This window comes from Choristoneura fumiferana, chromosome Z (genome assembly GCF_025370935.1).
Source record: "Choristoneura fumiferana chromosome Z, NRCan_CFum_1, whole genome shotgun sequence".
NCBI lineage: Eukaryota > Metazoa > Arthropoda > Insecta > Lepidoptera > Tortricidae > Choristoneura > Choristoneura fumiferana.
The window spans coordinates 18,568,747-18,590,929 of record NC_133472.1 but is presented as its reverse complement, the minus strand read 5'-3'; the positions used below and the strand labels follow the sequence as shown (position 1 = coordinate 18,590,929).

General features: G+C 36.8%; 1 protein-coding gene across 2 annotated transcripts in view; it reads right to left on the bottom strand.

The window, feature by feature from the left end:
• pum (pumilio) overlaps positions 1 to 22,183 on the bottom strand; it is a 136,134-nt gene that overhangs the window by 38,485 nt on the left and 75,466 nt on the right. For both annotated transcript variants that reach the window (XM_074091547.1, XM_074091555.1), the window contains exons 2-4: positions 17,049 to 17,571; positions 15,004 to 15,187; positions 3,744 to 3,841 (exon numbers count right to left, since the gene is read on the bottom strand). In XM_074091547.1, coding sequence (XP_073947648.1) covers positions 3,744 to 3,841; positions 15,004 to 15,187; positions 17,049 to 17,571 — 805 coding nt within the window. The remainder of the gene's footprint in view (positions 1 to 3,743; positions 3,842 to 15,003; positions 15,188 to 17,048; positions 17,572 to 22,183) is intronic.

The window sequence follows — 22,183 nt, the reverse complement described above, 5'->3', positions numbered from 1 at the left end:
GAGTCCAATTCGGACCGTGCGACGTCAAGCGCGCGCACTCGAAAGTTAACCAATGAGCTTCCAGTGCGCGCGCACGGCGTAGCACGAACCAATCATGGTTACCCGTTCGCGCCTGTCATGAAACCCCGCCAAAGTAGGTAATGTTCATGAGTTCAGTCCGGTGAATTAATTTTTGATGAGTAAATTAAAATGAAGAGTTTAAATGATGGATTTATATCTGACTTTTACGTCCTCCACGAAGCACATATTGTCAGTGACAAACTCAATGCTGAACAAAATACGTGAACTATATATACATATAACTATATATATATATATATATATATATATATATATATATATATATATATTCGTTAACCTGCTAAGTCCACTTTTGGGAGAAAATGACTTTTCATACTTGTCAAAAAGTGCACACCATTCTCTACCGTTTGGTAAAGGAATAACGGCTATATCAGCATAAAGTAAGTGTCAAATCTTATGCCCGAAAAACTGCTTTCTGTCAGTGTTCAGTTTTTTCAATGTCCTGTAAACTCAGTCAAAATGGACTTAGAAGGTTAACGAATTAGGCCGACGAATACCTAAGTTAATAAACATCGTAAATTGATAGAATAATCTACTTCTACACGCATGGATATTATAACATCTACCGGTATGTCTTAATCTTATTTATTTGCTTTTATCTATTAGAATTAGTGAACCAGTTTTGATTTATTTTAGAGTTCCAAAGCCAAAAAATCTCAGATTTACGGTAACTTTTTGTCAAGAGCTGGTAGATTAGATACATAATACATATACTTGATGTTACTTAACTATTACAGGGATTTATTCACGGGTTGCACTGATATTTAGCATTATAGGAGCGTGCACTCCTCCATAAGGACTAGCCAATATAAGTGTGGAAAATGTCCAGCAACAAGGGCTAATAATTAATCATAAAAAATCACGATACTAAAACTAAGTCTCCTTTACCTACCTATCATTAGTAGCTGTAGCTGTTCTAATCTTCTGAGTCAATGATTGTTATGAAAGTTGGTTTAATAAAGTGTATACGTTAACGATTTTGGTTTGGCGTGCATGTCGGTATGTATATCTACTGCCTGCTACTGTAGTAAAAGGAGTATGGCAAATAAATGATGTAGTTACTGCCTCGATTTTTTTCCTCGCTTAATGCATTGTAAAACGTTGTATGATATACGTGTCGAAAGTAGGAAATTCCCAACTCGTGCCGGCTCAAAACACTCGCTTCGCTCGTGTTTCTAGTTCTCCGCCACTCGTTGAGAATTGCCTACTTTCCGCACTTGTATCATAACACGTATATCATACAACGTTTTACAATGCATTAAGCGAGGAAAAAAATCGAGGCAGTGACTACATCATTTTTTGCCATACTCCTTTTACTACAGTAGCAGGCAGTAGATATACATACCGACATGCACGCCAAACCAAATTCGTTAACGTATACACTTTATTAAACCAACTTTCATAACAATCATTGACTCAGAAGATTAGAACAGCTACAGCTAGGTACTAATGATAGGTAAAGGAGACTTTGTTTTAGTATCGTGATTTTTTATGATTAATTATTAGCCCTTGTTGCTTGACATTTTCCACACTTATATTGGCTAGTCCTTATCTCCTGCACGCTCCTATAATGCTAAATATCAGTACAACCCGTCAATAAATCCGTGTAATAGTTAATTATCATCAAGTATATGTTTTATGTATCTAATCTACCAGCTATTAACAAAAAGTTACCGTAAATCTGAGATTTTTTAGCTTTGGAACTGTAAATAAATCAAAATTGGTTCACTAATTCTAATAGATAAAAGCAAATAAATAAGAATAAGACATACCGGTAGATGTTATAATATCCATGTGTGTAGAAGTAGATTATTCTATCAATTTACGATGTTTATTAACTTAGGTATGTATATTATAGTTCACGTATTTTGTTCAGCATTGAGTTTGTCACTGACAATATGTGCTTCGTGGAGGACGAAAGGCCGCGTAAAGTCACATATAAATTCATCATTTAAACTCTTCATTTTATTTACTCATCAAAAATTAATTCACCGGACTGAACTCATGAACATTACTTTGGCGGGGTTTCATGACAGGCGCGAACGGGTAACCATGATTGGTTTGTGCTACGTCGTGCGCGCGCACTGGAAGCTCATTGGTTAACTTTCGAGTGCGCGCGCTTGACGTCGCACGGTCCGAATTGGACTCAAGAATTTATTCCCTTTTTTTTCATAACTTTAGACGGAATTAAAATACGAGTTTACATGAAAAAAAAAATAACGTTCTCTTTTCTGTCGCGTTTAATCTGTATTATCTTATCAGTAAATATTCAGTTGATTGCATCAAACGTTTTCTTATTTGTTCAAAGCCTAACTATAACGACTCTTTAGAGTTATTTTTTTAACAATAGTTTGGACATCATTTGGCAATTTAAAAAGTTACTTTACCGCACAAGTGCGGTAAGTAAAATCCATACAACTTTACTACACACTTGTGGATGCGTGCAGGAATCACTAATTTTCTATGGATATGTTGACCCACGTCAAGAGGCACTTTCCGAGCACGTGCATTGTAAATAACTATTAACACAGTTGTTAAGCAATTTATGCTCCTCGTAATGCATATGGTGAAATGGAACGGGTGGTGAAGCACCAGGACTCTTGAATAATGAACGTCTCTGCATCGGAAAAGGATACCTACGTAAAAGGTGATGAGCAGTTGACATTAAACTATTGTATTTTTTATTATTCACACTAAAAATCGTGAAAAATATAAAGACAGTTTGTACCTATTCGCACCTTTAAAATTAAACTGAAACAATTAGAAATATTCACATTTCCAAAATAAACTTTTAATAAAACACAATAGGGTTGAATTTTAAAATGAGAAAAATTCAAATTATATCAGTTTAATTTTAAAGAAGCGTATTGTTTGAGCGATACAGGAAAGAAGAAAGTATGAAGAGGGGTGAGGAAACTGTCATTTACATTATGTGAGCCATAGACCACAGACTTGATTTTGCATAATACTGACCATCTCCAACTGATAATGTATTTGAACATTTTTGAATATAAATCTAATTTTACGACCACTTACTAGTGGAAAGTGATCCCTGGACATTTTATTTTTGCATTGTTCCTGCACCCCTTTTATAACACATGTTAGCATGATAATTTAGAGCTGTTCACAATCGATAATGCGAAAACTTGGCGTGAGCTCACTAAACTTGCAAAATAAATGTCAGTCAAAATTAAATGACGTGCATGCGCACTTTAGCACAGGACACAGTTAGGACACAGTTTCCATTTTAATGACACTGTTACAATTCCTGACTTATTATTTATTCGTAGCCTTAAATGCTTAAATTTTATTTTTTATGTACTTAAGTATTTCCGAGTTAGGAACACCCACCAATTTTGGTTATTTTATATATAAACTAATATTCTGAAACTTTTTTTTTAAAACATTTATTTGCATCAACAGGGTTAAAATACCATGTGTATGTGTACATGAACAGATATGACAACCGGGAATTTAATATTTATTGACCACCGATGTTTACGTTTAATTTATACAGGGCGTAATCGTTAAGGGTAACCGTACTTTCTATATCAGTTTAAACTTCTCTGATATCCATTATATTTACGGAATAATCGCCGCAAACGATTAAACCCTGTATAAAAATGAACTCCAACACACCAGTAATTAAACCTAAAATTTACCTGAGATAGTGCCGACCCCACTGAGCTTGCTTAATAATGAAGATGACGAACCAAACATTGCATTAGAAGTCAGACCCTGTGCTAAACTGCTAACGGCTCTGAAAAGATAAAAGAGAAATATAGTACCTATACGCAATTACTTAAATCTATCGATGATTTCATATTACAATAAGATAAAAAAATTAAAATGTATCTAACAACACAATTTACAATATATAGACCTAGGTGACATTCACATCATTTGTCCTATTAAATTCAGAGATCTCGCAAAAATTCCCGCTGAAATTTCCAAAAATTATATTGTGGTCTACCATTGCATGAAAGAAAAACACGCGAAATCAAGATTATCTTTGTTTATTTAGCTTTGTATGTTTTTTTGATAAGATTAATTAACATTTTTGAATGAACATAAAATGAACATGTTTTTAAGCTAGTAAGCTAAACGAGAGTTGTGGAGGTCAAGAGGGGAGGCTTTTGCCCAGCAGTGGGACACTATACAGGCTACTTTAAAAAAAAAGCTAAACAATGGACCATGTAATTTATTTTCACTGTGGTAGATCAAGTCTTGACCAAATTTAAGAAGAAGAGCTGCAGTAGTTTTTTCAAAATGCTTTAAGGTTTCGTACCCAAAGGGTGCCAACGGGACCCTATTACTGAGACTCCGCTGCCTGTCTGTCCGACCGTCTGTCACAGGGCTCTATCTCTTAAGCCGTAAAAGTTAGACACTTGAAATTTTCACAGATTATTTATTACTGTGGCCGCTATAACAAGAAATACTAAAAATAAAATAAAGTTATAAATTAAAGGGGGTCGTCATACAAGAAACGTGTATAAATTTGGTGACAAAACAATAATCTGGTAGTGACATCTTGGTGGTCCTGCCAGGACCGTCTCTGCAGGAGGGAACTCCTCAATAGTACCGACTTGAAATATGGTACAGATATGTAGTTTAGATGACAATGCAAGTACAGTCAACAAAAAGTACATTCGGCAAAAAAAACTTGTATTAAAAATGAAATTTTGAACAAAAACATAATACAATCATTATATTATTATTTAAGTATTTGCAGTGTAATGTTTGCTCGAGTGGAATCTTTCAACTCAAATTTGAAGTGGATATCTTTAATCGATTGAGCTGAAATTTTACACGCATGTATAAATTCGATGACAATGCAATATTATTATAACAAGGAGTTGATCTGATGATAAAGCTAGCGGGTGACCATAGGAACTGTGTGATAAACAACACGACCGCATCGAGTTTGGACTCGTTTGATTCGTCTTGACGAGTACCTACTTTGGTAACCAGGGGCATAAAGTACAGTCAACAAAAAAACTTTTATTAGAAGAATTTTAAGAAAAACTTTTACTAACCTGTTTACGGAACCCTTCATGTACGAGTCCGACTCACACTTGACCAATTTTTACATCTGATAACACAACTATAAAAGACTATTTTTCAATAAAAATTAACGCAAAAAATAATCAATCCCGAATAATAACAACTTAAAATCTGGGTATACATTTTTCATTAAATTCAGAAAAATCGAAAGGGTCTCGCAGGCTATGCGAACAGGAATGCCCCCCAACGACAGATTTGGTCATTCTTTGAGGTGGTGTACTGGTAGGCCCTAAGACCACTCTGCTCAATTTCAGTCCTCGATCTTCTTTTGTTTTCGTGTTATTCAGAATAATGTAAAATAATCAGGGTATCACTTAGTGTCATATTTGGTAAACTGTTCAAGTCAGATTAACCAAAAAAAATCATATTCGATAATAATAAAATAGACTACAACACGGGTGGCCAACTTGATTAGACCCAAGATATACTGTTTACAGATTAAACCCTGTGCGATCTACCAATAACATCCATACTAATCCATACTTAATATTATAAATGAGAAAGTAACTCTGTCTGTCTGTCTGTCTGTCTGTTACGCTTTCACGCCTAAGCCGCTGAATCGATTTTGATAAAATTTGGTACAGAGATAGAATAGACCTTGGGAAAGAACATAGGCTATCTTTTATCGCGAAAAAGAAGCTTTCAGGGGTTGAAATAGGGGATGAAAGTTTATATGGTGGAAGTTCGTAGCTATCGAAGATTAAACCATGAAACTTGGCATTTAGGCACTTAATAAGAAATAATTCTATATTTGTTTGAGCTTTTTTGAAAATTCGACCTGTGAGGGGATGAGATAGGGGATGAAAGTTTATACGCAAGGTCGCCATTATTGAAGATAAATCGATGAATCTTTATTAAACTTGCCATTTCGGCGCGTGAAAAGAGATAATTGTTCGCACGTTTTTTTTAATTCTTCCTGTGTGGGGGGGGGGGGTTCCCTATTTCAATAGGGGATGAAAGTGTATATGAAAGATCGTCATTGTTGAAAATAAATCGATGGTTCTTTATGAAACTTGGCATTTGGGCACGTGATAAGAGATAAATAGATATTTTTTCGCGCGTTTTTAAAAATTCTTCCTATGAGGGGTGAAATAGGGGATGAAACTTTATATGGAAGATCGTCATTGTCGAAGATAAATCGATGGATCTTTATGAAACTTGGCGTTTGGGTACTTATAAGAAATAAATAGATATTTGTTCAAGCGTTTTTGAAAATTTTACCTGCGAGGGGATGTTAGCAGAGGAAATGATGCAGTGTTAGCAGAGCCTTCTAAGCTCATAAGCAAAATGTACGCAATGTGGGGTCATTATAGATGGCTTATTGACATAGACAGTCAGACTTATGATTTTCAGATTTTTCTTATTTATTGTGCTAAGAGTTTTTAGGACAGCCGTAAGTACCCTATAACTTTTTCTGTTAAGGCAATTTGCATGGAAACACCTTTTTAATGACTGTAGCTTTTGATTGCCTTGACTAAGAGCCTTGATTTTTTCACAGCTAACGGGATTATTGACCTGAGTTTAGGGTTTTCATTTCAGCTCGATACCTATACTCCGCGCGTTTACGAGATAAAGAGTCTTGACAGACAAACGGACGGAAGGACAGCAAAGTAATCCTATAAGGGTTCCATTTTTTCCTTTATGGTACGGAACCCTAAAAAACATTTGCTCTGGCGCTTTTCAAATTTCGACCTATTTACTTCAACTTATGAGAATGAAAGTTCTTAAGGAATTCCAAACAAATTACTACATATAAGTATATTTATCGGAAATATGTGTAGCTATGCTTAGTAAAAATGCCGTCTTAATTATAATCCTACCCTCCTAACTTACAATAAAGGACGTAAGGTGTCAAGAGTTCACTATGAAGAATAAGTACTTTTGTGTTGGCAGGGTAAGAATACACGTCGTATTGATAAAATGTGGCTACCCACAAAATATTTATGTTTTACCAAAGAACATCGGATGGATGGATGTAAGGAAGAACAAAAAAAATAGTTTATATTTATAGCAATGTATTAAAATAGATTATTTTCGGTAAACCGTAGAAGTTTCTATAATGTGCTATTATTGGCAGAATAGGTATCCTAAATAAATTAAATACTTTCCAAAATTACTATTCCACGCGGACGAAGTCGCGGGCAAAAGCTAGTATACTTCTATAAATCTTAAATGAAACAGCATAGTTCAGTATTTATATTTTTTTTGATTGACGCGATCGACCGGTTGGCCACCCCTGGGCTACAAAATGCATATTTGTAACGTGCATCCTGTCCTAAAACTTCATTATAGAAAAACGAATTTATTTTTCTTTAATTTATTTTTTTACTTTTCTAGGAGGTACACCTACAAAAAAAAATATGCACGAAAAGCCACTAATGTCCACATAAACATGCAAGAATATTTGCATAGATCTTCGTGCGTCATGTCAAAAATACAATTCTCGAACAAGTAGATACTAGCATATAACTAAAGTACCAGTGCAGTGTGTAGATAAGTGTTCTATATAGGAGTACGGGTTGGAGACAACTAGAACTAGCTAGTACAAATTAACTACAGCGTGCGTAGATGATACTCATTCTCATAGCAAAATAACTTTTATTGTCAATTTGGCACCGGAAAATTAGGTACGACGACGAGCAGAGCGAGAAAGAGCGTTAAGTACAATAAAACTGTGACCAAAACGCGCGAGCTGAGCGAGCAAAGCGAGCCCACCGTGGTAGCGGCCGGCGAAGCGCCAGAAAACCTACTAAACTCTAAAAACCTACTAACCCTACTAAAGTCTATTTTTTTATTCCGTGGAATTCTGACAGATGACGAACTTTGACGAGAAATAACAAACATTTTTTTTAAATCTTTTTATTACTACTTTACCCACGGCTTCGCACGCGTAAATAATAAGATACGGAAGTTGAATCGAAATTACGGGATTTTTCAAATTCCCGTGGGAATTACATCGTGGTCTTTACTGACATTGCATTGTAAATAACAGTAGGTACCAAATTCCATAACCAACAGATGAGATTCCGAGATTTTATCTCGATCCCGTGAGAATATCGATTGAAAAAGTAGCGAGCACATTCAAACATTCGAGTCAGAAGCTGAATGACTAATATTTTTAGACAGAAGAATGACATTGGCGATTTTTTTTTAAAGTATCTATTACCTTCCTACCGAGACCGCCTATTGTCTACCCTGAATCTAAGTTTTTATATTATAAGTTTTTTGTACTGATTTATGGTGTGCAATAAAGAATATTTGTATTGTATTGTAGTATTGTACCTTGTCTACGGAATTGTAAATTACAAACACTGAAACGCAAATACAAATGATTACAAACATTGCAAAGATTGAAACTTAATAACTATTAATTATAATTAGTCCGATCCGATGGTTTGCGATATTTGTCAATCATTGCAAGGATACCAGAGATAATTTATTTTATACTCATAAAAGGGTTAAATCTCATACCTTTAAACGAGCAATTCTTATACATATATAAAAATATTTCGGGGATCTCGAAAACGGCTACAACGATTTCGATGAAATTTGGTATGTAGGGGTTTTCGGGTATGAAAAATCGATCTAACTTGGCCTTATCTCTAGGAAAACTAATGTTATCGAGTTTTAGCCCGAGCAAAGCTCGGTCGCCTAGATACTAATTTATTAAGTCTAAGCGGTTTGATCCAAAATTATTTTAACTATGCATCATTTTTATTAATGATTTATTACATTAAGAGCCTGTTTCACCACTTGTCGACTAACTTTAAGTGACGGATATCAGTGATGCCGTCTCTGTTTGTTTTGTCCGAATAAACAAAGACGGCATTACTTTTATCTGACACTTAAAGTTAGTCGACAAGTGGTGAAACAGGCCCTAAGTATGTCAAATTTTAATGTGTATAGTAAGGAATTCGTGCTTTCTATTTCCTTTTTTGTTGCATATTGTTTAAATTTTCAGGAAATATTTTTTGACTAGTAACACTAAGAAATGTCAGAATTCCACGGAATAAAAAATAGGGTTTAGGTTTAAAGATCATTTATTCTCATTAAGAATTTACAATTTACTTATTATGAAAACTTAAAATTAAACATGTTTATAATGAGCGAGAACATAAAAAGAGCGTAGGTAACAATACAAAACTCCGACAGCATTCTGCCGATACTTATTGCTAATGCAGGTAAGATCCGTGCGCCGAGTTCTGGAAGTGGCAAAGCGTAGTTGCATTGTATCTCTTATTGATAAGGCGTTTGGTCTCCGAATATTTTAATTGAATCACTTTTTTTTTTCTTTTTCAGAATAGCTGTGGCGGTCTCCTGTGTCGCAAAACATACTTTGACGAGGCAGCTCTTATCTTGATTACGCTTTCCCAAGCGGAAAATTTGCACTGGTCAACTCCGGAACCGATCCACTGCGCTCGGCACCCCGGTCACTTCCAGTAGGTGAACGCAGCGTGTACATGTTGATCCGCGTTTTCTCACAGTCGCTAAAGTTGCTGCTGCACCACTGCGCAAGCAAGACACAAAATAATTGCGAAATTATTTTTTACCCGAGGGGGTAAAGAGCCGTTACGACTTCGGTGATACGTCGTGCGCGGCAGCACAACGTCCAAGGCGGATCGGGATTTCATAAATCACTAACAGTCTGAAGTTTAACACACAGAATTCAAAGTTGATTGTCTGTAATTAAATATATTTGTAATTAAGTTAAACACACGTCTGCTTTCTATGCTCGTCGCTTTCTATTCTGGTTTAGTGCTAAAATATAAATATAATATAAATGATGAAAATAAATTGAAAGGTAATAAGATAATATTGATATGCAAATAATAATATCCCCTCTATTATTAAGGTACAGTTCATTTCGATATTTATGATCTCCTTGGCCGCTTCGAAATATCAGATGGCGACGGAACAAGGAGGTTTTTATATTTTATTGCAGATCTCATTTTACTTCTCTCATTCTCATTTTGCTCGCTAATCCTGCCGTGAAGCAGCAGTGCTTGCACTGTTGTGTTTCGGCGTGGAGAGTAAGACAGCCGGTGAAATTACTGGCACGTGAGGTATCCCATCTTAGGCCTCTAGGTTGGCAACGCGTCTGCAATACCCCTGGTGTTGCAGATGTTTATGGGCGGTGGTGATCTCTTACCATCAGGAGACCCATTTGCTCGTTTGCCATCCAGTAAAATAAAAAATAAAAAAAAAAAACTTATGTTGTAGGTCCGATTTACTACCGCGAATACGAACGAACCAGTGAAATAAAATACAGTCCACTATCGAAGGTGTTTTCGTTGCCTCCTACTCCCGTTGTAACGACCGCAGAGGACTGCGAAGCACCGCTGCGTGAACCCGAGCTGTCTATCGACGACAATCACGAAGACTTGGACGATGTGCAGTGCAAGTTACGAGTATACGGGTTGCGTAGTGAGTGTGTGGCGGCGCTGTCCCGCGATGATTTTGATTTGTGTGATCGGATTACGTATCAGCAGGCGGTTCGTAGTTTTAAGTTGTGTAGTGAAAAGCAGGACAAGAAATTTGCGAGGTTGTTCGATGTGGAAGGAACGAGATCACAAGCAGTAGCAATCGTGGGAGTGCACAGCTGGTATTATCGGAGACGGTAATTAATTTACCTAGCACTCCTCTGGATGACGCAACGACGAGCGTTTTGGCGAAGGGGTTGAATTATGCTTTGACACCAAAACGAATTCAATAATACGCAATAAAGTGACTTCTAGTGACGCCGATGTTCTAAGGCAGGATGTTGCGGTTATTTTAAGAAGGGCCAGGTTACCGAAGAGCAATGTCACTGCGGAAGAGAGTTTGGCTTAAAGTAATATAAGGAAGAACCAGGAGGTTTTTGTATTTAAAGCGGTCAAGGGTAATGCAACTGTGGTGATGGACTCTAGTGATTACGAGAGTAAAATAAGGATTTTGTTGGATGATGATCAGGTTTATAAGCCAGTGTCAAGGTACAACCTTACGGCCAGAGTTACGCGCCGTATAAGGACTGTTGTCAGAGACTATAAGAATCTGTTTGACGAGGATGGTTTTGAACGCGTTCACAAGCCGAAGATCGTGCAGCCGCCGAAGTTGCCGAAATGGGTTGCCGAAAGTGCACAAGACTGGCGTGCCCCTGAGACCTATCGTAAGTCAAATTGCTTCTCCTACTTACGACCTGACGAAACACGTAGCATCAGTCGCTTGTGCGGAAAACGTCGTCTTACGTCAAAGATTCTCGCCATTTTGTGGAAATTCTTAGCGGCATTAAGTTGGAACCAGAAGACGTTATGGTGAGTTTTGATGTGGCCTCACTTTTCACCAATATTTCTCTTAAAGAGTGCTATGAGATAATTCGAGGGAAGTTAGGTGAGAATGGCATGTCAGAGTCCTACATGGTATTGCTCAGAAACTGTTTAGAAGAGAGTTACTTTTTGTATCGAGGACAGCACTATCTACAGACTGATGGCGTTGCTATGGGTAGTCCCGTGGCTCCGGTGATGGCCAATATATGGATGGAACATTTTGAGACGTTAATAGATCTACAAGCGTGGAATATTAGAGTGTGGAAGCGGTACGTCGACGATGTATTCTGCGTTATGAAAGGTGGGAAACCTGAAGTGGAACAGTTTTTGGCATATCTCAATTCGATTCATACGAAGATTAGTTTTACTTATGAGTTTGAAGAGGGACATTCATTAGCTTTCCTTGATGTGAAGGTAATGGCGAGAGCGGATGGTTCTTTGGCACATACAGTCTACAGGAAGCCGACGCACACAGATAGATATTTGAGCGCGTCGTCTCACCACCATCCCAGACATCTCCAATCCGTTGCGAGTTCATTACAAAATAGGGCATTTGATTTGTGTGACCCTGAATTTGTTGAAGACGAGTTGAGACATGTTCAGGAGGTACTAAAGCGTAACGAATATGTGGTGAATAAATGGCAGCCCAGAAGGAAACGTGGAACCAAATATCCTGATGTAACTAGACAGTCTGCATATATGCCTTATGTGAAAGGAGTGACGGACAAAGTTGGAGCCGTCTTAGGTATTTCATCAAGTTGGTGTACACGCCTTTGTCCAAAGTCGCAAGGCATATTAGGACACCCAAGGATGTCGTTCCCTTCCAAACACCGGGTGTTTATAGGGTTGATTGTAGTTGTGGTAGTTCCTATATCGGACAGACGAAAGGAACAATAGCTGAAAGGGTCAAGGAACACATTGCAGCTGTTAAAAATCGCCAGGTAAACAAGTCAGCCATAGCCGAGCATTTGTTGGAGTCAGGGCCAAACCACTGGATTGGGCTTCACAATCCCAAAATTCAGTCCACGGAACGTCATTTTTACTCAAGAATGGTACGTGAAGCAGTTGAAATAAAAAAGCATAAGAATTTCAACAGGGACGATGGGTATAAGCTTTCATCTTCGTGGAATCCTGTTAATAATACTGTGCCTCCTGTGATAAGTGATACAAGTGCAAAATCGTCATTTTACAGGAGAGCAAAAATAAGATTTAAAAAAATCTGGGTTGTGAGCCAAGGGGGCTAGCATTTACCGAAGCACTTTTTTTTATACATAAAAATATATTCTATAAACTTGCATTTACTGTTTTTCGGTAAATATTGTTAGTTCGAAGAAAATCGCGAAAAACCTGTGAGTTGCACCCATTGAAATGTCTGATATGAGTAAATAATATGTGTTCGATGATACAAGTTCAGTTATATCATGGTGCACCCCTGGAGCACCCGTAATATCTCTTGGTGTAAATTATATGATATACATGAATTTGTAAAACGCACCCACTCACTCACTCTCAGCGTAATATGTTCCCAGCTCAAAGTTGCTTAAAGTAAAGTAAAACCTAAAACCTGAAAAATTGATTTTTTTACTTTTTACCCCGTTACAAATAAAACTTACCTAACTTATATTAGTCTGCATTTGCAAAAAGTAAAGTAAGTTATATCAGTTTGCAGCGACACTGAGGCAAGCAGGTTCGGCGCAGCCCCGATCCCGTGTCACCTCACCCCCGCGCACACCCACCACACTTTATGCTCGCACTTGTATCACTTAACACAACTGTTATTGCATAAATATTTTACGGGATTAGTTTGACTTTTAGATATAATTTAATTTGTATACTTTTACACTTAAAAACGTGTTTGTGAAAAGTGATCCATAACGAGATGTATCACTTTTTTTTTTTTAAGTAGCCTGTATAGTGTCCCACTGCTGGGCAAAAGCCTCCCCTCTTGACCTCCACAAAAAAATATTTCAAATTTGTCTCGCATTAGTAGTAGTACATATTGAGTTGTACCCTGGTCTGGTTTTAGAAAAGTTGGTCAAAAGTGGTAAAAAATACCGAAAAATAAAATGTATAAATAAATTCAATTCCACTTAAACCACAAAGCACGACAATAACCTTTAGAGCAATTACATAAAGAGGTTACAACTTGAGATATATCAATGTGCACGATTTTTTTCTGCTAGTTGTATCACTTTTCACAAAATTATCTCCGAAACTATAGCAGCTAAAAGTACGTAAGATAGACCCAAAAATTCGTTATTTTTTTCTGATTATTTCGAAATAAAAACAAAGGGTACAAGTCGACTTACATCACGAATCACAGGAGGCACAGATTATAAGTGTCGGCGTCGGGATGAATGTTCGGAGGGACGATCGGACGTTGTTAGTGTTGTGTGTCGGTGTGATAGGGTGACTAATAAAAGTGACCAAGTGCGGGTAGTTCGTGATACGAGTGCCGGTACTATTAGTGATCAAGTGCGGGTAGTTCGAAGAACTCGCGCTGCTAGGCTGACTTGACACCCCACACTTCAGTCTACACGTGACCACGGCAACTGTAACGTTGCCAAAACATCGAGGTAAATATTACTTGAGTAAAAATAGCGTGATAAGTCCTGTATATGGTATTTTGACTACATCAAAACAATACGGTATTTGACTATTTTGTATATGTTTTATAAATTAAAACTACACAATGCCTGTTATCGAATAGAAAAACCATTTTTAAGCTACCTTTACAAATAACAAAGTTATAAAGGTTTGAAATTCAAGATAAGACAGAGAAAGACATACTGGCATGCCACGCCAGTACCGCCATACTTGCTGCATAGAGAAAAGCGTTTGAGAAAGAGACAGGTAGAATAAAGAATAAAGATTATATCTATCTATCTATCTATCAGGTATAATAATATAGATTTTTCAAAAAATCACTATAAATCCAATTTTCAACCGATTTAAATTTTCTTTTCGCTAAACACTATCTGTTTATCTACATTTTCATAATAATATTAAGATATGGCAAAATCAGGAGTTGTCAAATACCGTATTGATTTTACTTTTTCAGTGTGTTGGGTTTTACGCGCGTGGACAAAGACGGCAGATCGGCAAGTCAAGCCAAGCGCTAAATAAAATGCTCAGCTCAGTTCTTTTCTGCGATCTAGTTTTATTTTTATGTCTAACCGTTTTACTTTAAAAATATAAATATATCAATAAATAAAAAGACATAGCCCAGCATTCGTTTTTTAGTACAAATTTGCAAGTTCAACGCTTTTGTTGGGCCCACTGCATTCATGTCGATGGGTGTTAAATTGCTGATCTTACTGCGCACGAAAAAACAAGTGAAAACTCGAAAACACGCGTTTTACAGTAACCCACCAGACTAAGCAAGATCGTTTTTTTGCCACACACACAAAAACAACATATTTTCATCGAAATCTTTAAAGCTTTTTTCCGAGATCTCCGAAATAAAATAATCACAATAATTGCATTTAAAGGTATTAATGACAGTAAGTATAAAGAAGGTAGCTCGTATGGCCATTTAGAATGTAGATGAGCGCACCTGTATTTAGCAGTTTCAGCACCAGGCGCAGCAGAGACAGGGCGAAGGCCAACGGGTCCAAGCGCCGCGCCGAGCGGTGGAGATAGCGGTGAAGGTCCCCATTTGCGGGCGTATTCCTGGAGAGCGGCTGCGGGGCCGCCACCGCCGAACTCAAGAGAGTCTCGACGCGCGCCTCCAGCCCCACCTGTAACACGACATACCTCTGCGTTGTAGATACCGACCTTCCGAAGTTCTAAATTAATGATAAAACACAAGATTTTTAATAAAAAAAAAATGAAATTGATAGTGAAACGAGCAAAGAAATATAAATGTAGAACATAAATGACGTAGTTGAAATACTTGAATTCACAATAATTTTAGCATTTTCTATTTTTAAAAATACCTACTTATTTAAATCTAGCAATTTTGACATACAGTACCGATCAAGCTTAAGTCCACTCGGATTTCGGTTGAATGAAGTTTTAACGCATTTATGAATTTAATCAATAGTCCTTATTAAAAGTAAAAACAAATATAATCCTCTAATTTTAAACCGACAACATAAAAAAATATCAGTTTTTGCCTAGAATAAATAATAAGTCAGGAAGCGTAGGTAAGTCAGAACAAATTCCACACAAAAAGTGGCCATACCTAAAACCAAAATGACTTATGATTCAAATACGAATCAATTTCAAGGTTGCAAATAGACGTGCTTGTTGATTGGTTAAAATTCAAAAACAAAGCAGGGATTGGTTGGCTCGCGTGATGCAATGTCAGGTCAGATGCACAAACTACATAGAAAACTTGCATCCAGACGGATCCCTTCTTACATCTAACGTTCCAATGACGTGTCATATAATGATAATGACAGCTTGTTGTGTGGAAAAGGAGGAGGTTATCAATCCGGTTGTATTTTTTGGCTGTTACCTCAGAACTTCGTCATTAATCAACCGATAAGAGACAATTTTTTTTTTCGTTGGTATACCTTTTACCTTTAATTAGGTCCCATAGGCACAAAATTAGGATCTGATTGGATCCTAAGGAAATCGAGGGAACTCTTCAAATATTAGAGTACACCTATGGTAATTTGGATATATTTAGTAGTAACTCGTGTATTTGCTCTTGAACATCATAATTTGATGAATTGGAACTAATGATAAAGACAAGTGAAGACCACAGTAGACCACCGGAGTTAGGTACTACTCAATAACAAGTATTTCATGGGTTTGATTTCAATTATTTTAACACATTTGCTAAGCAATTTATGCTTCTCGTAATGCATATAGTTAAATGGAAAGGGTGGTGAAGCACCAGGACTCTTGAATAATGAACGTCTCTGCATCGGAAAAAGCAATCTTTCGTAAAAGGTGATGAGCAGTTGACATTAAACTATTGTATCTTATATTATTCACACCAAAAATTGTGAAAAATATAAAGACTGTTTGTACCTATTGTTTGGGCGATACAGGAAAGAAGAAAGTATGAAGAGGGGTGAGGAAACTGTCATTTACATTATGTGAGCCATAGACCACAGACTTGATTTTGCATAATACTGACCATCTACTACATCTACTGATAATGTATTTGAACATTTTTGAATATAAATCTAATTTTACCACTACTTACTAGTGGAAAGTGATCCCTGGACATTTTAATTTTGCATCGTTCCTGCACCACTTCATAACACGTTGGCATGATAATTTAGAGTTGTTCACAATCAAAAATGCGAAAATTTGACGTAAGCTCACTAAACTTGAAAAATAAATGTCAGTCAAAATTAAATGACTCGCATGCACTGCACACATTAGCGCAGGACACGCTTAGGACACAGTATGCATGCTTATAGCGCAGTTACAATTCCTGACTTATAATATGTTCGTAGGTTTTTGCCAACTTTCGATTCTTCAAAATATTCGCGTTTTACTTTCAGCAAAGACGTAGACCTTTTCGGCAATCGTGTGATTTTTGCAGTGTTAACACTGTTGTTCTAGATTAGTGGGACGCACTTTTCTCACCGTACCAGTAAATATGATATTCGATTAAAGAATGAGAAAAATTATGTGTACCAGGTTGCTGTTGTTGAGGTTGCGGTTGCGCTCCGGTGGGTGGTGCGGCCGATGCTGCCGGATGGGTGGGTGCTGGTTGGTACTGTCGCGGCGCAAGCACACCTCCAGGCGATACAAGTCTTAGTGGTGTCCCGTTTCGACCGCCCATGACTAAAGATCCAGGATCATAGTAAGGTATTACGTATTGCCCTTGACCGTTCACTTGCTGCTCCCCTTGTTGGGGTGTTAGAGGTCGGCGGGGCTGTTGGCCTTGTTGTTGGGCTGGTTGGGCGACTAAGCCAGGGTACACGCCCCATGGGGCGGCTACGCCATAGTACGGTGGAACACCCGCTATCAACGCGCTCATATAGGGAGCTCCTTCTTGTCCAGCGTTGATAACGTATGGTGCTTGCGTGAAGGCTTGTTGTGCCGCTAGTTGTTGTTGCAGTTGAAATTGTTGTTGTTGCTGTTGCTGGAGAAGCTGCAGTTGAGCTGCGGCCGCTTGCCCCCCAGCCGCTGCCGCTTGTTGGGAACGAAATAATTGCTGAAACAACGAAAATATATACTTAAAAGAGGAAATAGTATATTTTTTATCAAGTTACTAAAGTAAGCCACCCGAGCTTTAGCGAGTGTCTATTTTTCCGAGGGTTTATATTGAGTTTTAGTCTCGAGGTGAAAGCTATATTTAACGGGTCTATATTAATTTGCATAAATCATCATTACTGAGGTTCCAGAATCGACATCCTTGGACATAAATGAGAGGAATAACAATGATAAAACAGAAATAACAAAAATTCTACAAAAGATCTTGACTGACTGCCCTGAGCCAGAAAGGACGTTTCGCTTAGGAAAATATAACCCGACAAAAACCCGCCTTATTAGTGTGCATGAAATCGGAGATGGCAAATACAATATTGCGCAACAAAAACAAGGTGGACAGAGAAGCTGGAGTGAAAATTTACTCAGATCAAACACCGCAGCAGCAAATTCATCTTAAAAAATAAGCTGATGAATTAAACCGCCGTACTCAAGCTGGTGAAATAAATCTCATCATTAAATACGTAAAAGGTACACCAAAAATCATTCAGGAACCGTCAAAAAACTCAAGCCAATCGAGGCCGACTACAGCAACAAAATAGCGACCAAAGACAACATATCGTACCAGGTAGTGACAGACTATGCAACAACAATATTATAAGCATAAAACCTAAATGTAAAAATAAAATAAATAATAAAACTTAATATATAAAAAAAAAACATTTAGGTATACGCTGAAATCATCATGTCAATGTCACATCCAGATGCGCTCGATCTCTGTTTCTGCGCACTAGTAATGTTAACAAACTATCTACACTCGCTAGACGCGTGCTTACAGAGTTACCGACCGAGCGGCCGAATCGAAATCTACCTTCAAATTACGCTTAATGGCTACCCACATCTACCTACAATGTGCATACTTATCCTTATGGAATTATTTGCATGTAATCTACTTTTCTGTGATGTATTTCTCATGTTAAGTGAATGTTAATTCTTATGAGAAATAAATGTATCTTTAACCTTAATTGTCCTCATTTAAATTGGCATAACGTTCTTTCGCATAATTATTAATTCGCATAACATTAATTCGCATCACTGTAATAACTGCATAATGTAAATGCGCATAATGTAAATGCGCATAATGTGGATTGTCATAACGGTTAGTTGGCATAAATTTAACCCTTTACCAGGCCAAGGGATATATTCCACCCACATCTTATATCGGTAACCGTAGTCAGGTTCTAACTCCAAACCACCTACAAAATATCACAATTCACAACACGCTTCTAAATTGCGTAATATATCTTTTTGGCAGCCGTTTAAATTCACTTGAACGCTAATTTCAGTAAACTACGGAGAAATTCGAACACTTTCCATAATTTCTATGAAACAGAAATACATAGGTCGAACAATTTTTTGATATTTTGTAGATTTTGAGTGTTGAAAGCTAATGTAATCGTAAACATTGCTAAATATTCATGCATTATTGTGTATGACCAGAATTAGGATGTGGGTTGACATTATCCCATGGCTTTATTAGAGTTTAACTGTGTGGGACCTATTTTTCCCATGGCCCGGTAAATTGTCTTGTCATGTCATAAAAACTCACGTAAGTAATAAAACAGTTTTTGTGTTCAACCAAGAACGAATTCATGTACCAAAGAGACCCAAAATGTAATCGGGCCATGGGAAGAATAGTTCCCACACAGAAGCGTGTCATGAATGAAGATCATAAAATAATGTTTTCAGTGATTGATATAATGTTTCGTAGGAGATTTGGAGTTAAACCTTGACTATTATAACCGATATAAGATGTGGGTGGAATATATCCCTTGGCCTGAACAAGAATATAATAAGACAAAATCTAGTATGACAGTTCATTACTTAGACAGGCGATGGGATAACCGTAACCCACATATTTATTTCTGGTTTAAAGGAAGATCTCCGACTTTCATAAATACATTTTTTACAAGGCGTTCGATACGGTTGCAACAGCATATAAAGTACGTATTAAGACACGCTGGTTCTTCGGGGCCTGGTAAAGGGTTAATTAACATAACATTACTCTGCATAAGTACAAAACATAAAATACAAAATATATACATAAAATGATTATTTTTATGAAATATAAAGTGTTACAGTAAGTGAAAAATTATTACTAAAATTAAAATGATTATTGTTTTATTTATTCAATTGAATTAGATCTGAGAAGTGACCTACGATGTGAAAATATCTATTTCATCACACTTGCTCGTCAATGATGTTATTCCATGCCTGTAAACTAAAGGAAAATGGCCTCAATTGTTCCCGCGGGAATTATGTTTTACGTATGGTTTTTCTCACCAAGGGAGTTGACTTAAGTATAAATAAGTTAGTAGGTACGTCATTGCGGACTAAAGAGGTTAAAAGTCAGCCAACGTTTTTTTAAAATTTTTATATAACGTAATTTTACACCATAAAAATTTGCCACGCGTCATGTTATGTCGTTAATTTTATATTTTAAATTTATATCAAATTGTTTTTGCAATAACTTTACTTAATATTTTTTAGCATCTATATTAATCATTTCGTCAAGGGGTACGGTAGACTCGAACGAAATGCACATCAAATTGAAGAGCGTAAAAAATTAGTCAATCCGAGTCGACAACTTGTAGGCGGAAAATTCAGATTATCGAGTATTTTCAATATAAACTTGAATAAATTACTAAGTATATAATGGCGTTGCGAAGTAAAGATGTCAAAGTCATCACATCAAAGTGGCGTTAGTGTTACGTCATCACGTGTCACAGGTGTCACAGGTTTGCATTTCGTGCTCCATTGTGACCTTTTAAGGCACACGGTACGATTCGTCGATTTTCATCAGATCGATCGTACAGACGAATCGTTCCGTATATGGGGCCCTTTAGGTCTAATTTCTTTGATTATGAGACAAAGACATCATAGTTATTTGGGCAAGTAAGATTTAGGAGAAATATCTACTAGAGAAATACCGATACGTACGTTAGCTGTGAAAGTACGTTTGTGATAATATTAAGGCTGGGAATATACGTCAGATTTTTCGATAAGTTGGTACGACAGTCTTTACACTGGCAAAAAATGTTTTTCAAACATGTTATTATGAGTCTAACATTTTACCCGAGCGAAGCCGGGTTTTCATCTAGTGTTGGGATAATCTGGCCGTAAGAATTCGATAATGTTCGAATTCTAAACTAAACACGGTTCTTTCTTATTATCTATGGTAGACGACTCGAAGAAAATCGAAGTTCATATCGGTTTACGTGACGCTAATACTACTTAGTACAAGAGTGAGAGGGACGGTACGATACGAACTTCGATTTTCAAAATTTGTAGTAGCCCCCTGTATTGGCGGGTAGCCATATTTTATGAACTTGTTTTCTTACAGTCTTCCTTTTGCTGAGCTGTGAAGTCTTTGGACACAAAATAGTTGAATTTTTTGCATTTTTTTCCTAGCATTGTGATGAAAATCATTGAGTGTATCACGGGGCGTAAGGGGATTTAAAACTCGGGTCAATAAAAGATCTCTGCCTCCGGCGTCGGGTTTCTAATAGACTTTCGTTAGTAATCCCCTTCTTTCGCACCTTAATGCACAATGTACTATTATTGGACTATTATAAAAAAACTAACATCGAAGGCTAAGGCGGGAGCAACGCTACGCATCGCTCCCGCCTTAGCCTTCTGAATCTAACCTAACCGAATTGGTTTAGCCCTGAACAAGCTAATACGGTATTTGACTATTTTGTATATGTTTTATAAATTAAAACTACACAATGCCTGTTATCGAATAGAAAAACAATTTTTAAGCTACCTTTACAAATAACAAAGTTATAAAGGTTTGAAATTCAAGATTAGACAAAGAAAGACATACTGGCATGTGACGTCACACGCCAGTACCGCCATACTTGCTGCATAGAGAAAAGCGTTTGAGAAAGAGACAGGTATATAGATTTTTCAAAAAATCACTATAAATCCAATTTTCAACCGATTTAAATTTTCTCCTCGCTAAACACTATCTGTATATCTATATTTTCATAATAATATTAAGATATGGCAAAATCAGGAGTTGTCAAATACCGTATTCACTCGCTTGATAAAATTATGCGTATTCCTTATATAACAGTTTAAGTTATAGTTAGAGTAACAAAATAAATGATATTTACATCGATAGTAGCGATAGAGCTATATTTCTAAAAAAATCATTGAAATAATATGATATTCGGCATCCTACGGACATTTAAGGTACTCAAAAAACATAAACCATAAACATATGGTACGTGTTAGTGCTGCACTCTGACGGGATAAATTGCAGTAATATTCTATATTCATATTAGGACAATAAATGTTATGCGAAATAAGGGGAACCCCTATTTTTTACTTCGATTGCGACAAAAAAATAGTCATTAATCGTTTATGATTCGCTGTTATGCAATAGTGTGTCAACGTCAACCCTAATTAATTCTGCAATACAATCTAAACCCTTAGAAAATAATTTTAACAGTTGACATTGTATTGCAGAATGACAGTAGGTTGACTCAGTATTGCGGTAAGTATTTTTTTCCAACCGGACACAGATAACAAAATCGCATCGGCGAAATAGTCCA